General features: G+C 34.4%; 2 protein-coding genes across 2 annotated transcripts in view; one reads left to right on the top strand and one right to left on the bottom strand.

The window, feature by feature from the left end:
• LOC125502684 lies at positions 1 to 1,270 on the top strand (the record flags this gene model as incomplete). The annotated part of the gene is given in 3 exon segments (XM_048661735.1): positions 1 to 25; positions 79 to 299; positions 645 to 1,270. Coding segments are annotated over 3 exon segments (569 nt in total), but the record flags the coding sequence as incomplete, so codon positions are not given.
• Positions 1 to 1,277, bottom strand: part of LOC109533631 (protein FAM184A) — a 55,750-nt gene that overhangs the window by 33,984 nt on the left and 20,489 nt on the right. The gene's annotated exons all lie outside the window — the stretch shown is intronic.

Raw genomic sequence — 1,277 nt, 5'->3', positions numbered from 1 at the left:
GCAGAGGAAGAGGTTTTGCCTCCAGGTTTGCGAATTGCCTGTCGAACATCATCTTTTATTTTATATGCCATTTTATAGGCAATCTTATCCCAGGGCTAGCCAAAGTCAAAGATATAAGTCATTGTCAAGGACAGTGTCCAATGATATAGCTGAAGTAAAGCGGATCATTGATATGGCAGAGAAACCGTTTCTTAGCCTTCACACTGTAGAAAGTACCAGTGAAACTGCATGTGAAAATCAAGAGTTTACCAATGAAGTAGTGGATATCTGCGTTGAAAATTCGGAGCCTAATTTGAATAGTAAGTTTTAATAGTAAATTCCGCTTGTCTTATGGCCTGTTAAATATGGAAAATGGCAAAAAAATCATCAGTTTTAAGTAACCCTACTAAGTACACAATGCTCATCCACAACGATTGTAAACCTTTTTAAATTGAACATAATAATGCATATTAATAATTCATCTCAATTTTCTGGCTCCCAAATATGAAATTTTGTCAGAGAAGCTAAATAATTTACAAGTAATGTGGAAACGATTTTAGAAAACAGGTTTGAATGATATTTTCACCTTATTTGCTTAAAATCACGCTTGGATTATCAGGTTAATTCGTTATTGTAAAACGCTTAAACAACTTTTTTAACTTTAGCTGAAGAAAATTTTGATGGGTCAAACAATCACGAATTAATTGAAATTGTATGTTATAACAACGATCAAACGGTATTGAAACAGGATCAACATAGCGACGCCATGCAAATTGAATCGTTCGATGAAAATGTTGAGAATCTCGAGCCAAGCATTAATGAAGACATGAGTATTTCTAAAATGGATGAAGACTTGGAACCTCCTGTTATCGTTGTAAGCACGATCGAAGATTCGGGAGACGATTGTCCCGCAGATAGTAAGATTTTTTGTAACGCAAATCTTGGGTTGCTTAGTTTTAGAGGGGTGATGGTATTTACTATATGTTAAGAACAATTTCTTAAGTTCGGCTCTTTGTGCTTAATTGCAGGTTCTGAAACAAATTGTTTAAAGCTTGCACATTTCAAGACATTTAATTCAATAAATAAATAAAAATATTCGAAGGCCGAAAATCTCCAGACACGAATCCCGTAATTTATATAAGAATACCATTGTCAAAGTAAAGGAAATTTTCGGGGGTAATACCACGAGTGCTTTGAAATTAACGATAATTTTTCACGATTGCATGTTTTCCATAATTTCACGAGTCCGAAGGACGAGTGAAATTTGCAAGGAAAACATGCCAGAGTGAAAAATTATA

Source organism: Dendroctonus ponderosae, unplaced genomic scaffold, assembly GCF_020466585.1.
Source record: "Dendroctonus ponderosae isolate FM_Combo_2020 unplaced genomic scaffold, Dpon_F_20191213v2 Dpon_F_20191213_1, whole genome shotgun sequence".
Classification (NCBI taxonomy): domain Eukaryota; kingdom Metazoa; phylum Arthropoda; class Insecta; order Coleoptera; family Curculionidae; genus Dendroctonus; species Dendroctonus ponderosae.
This window is presented reverse-complemented; position numbering and strand designations above follow the sequence as displayed.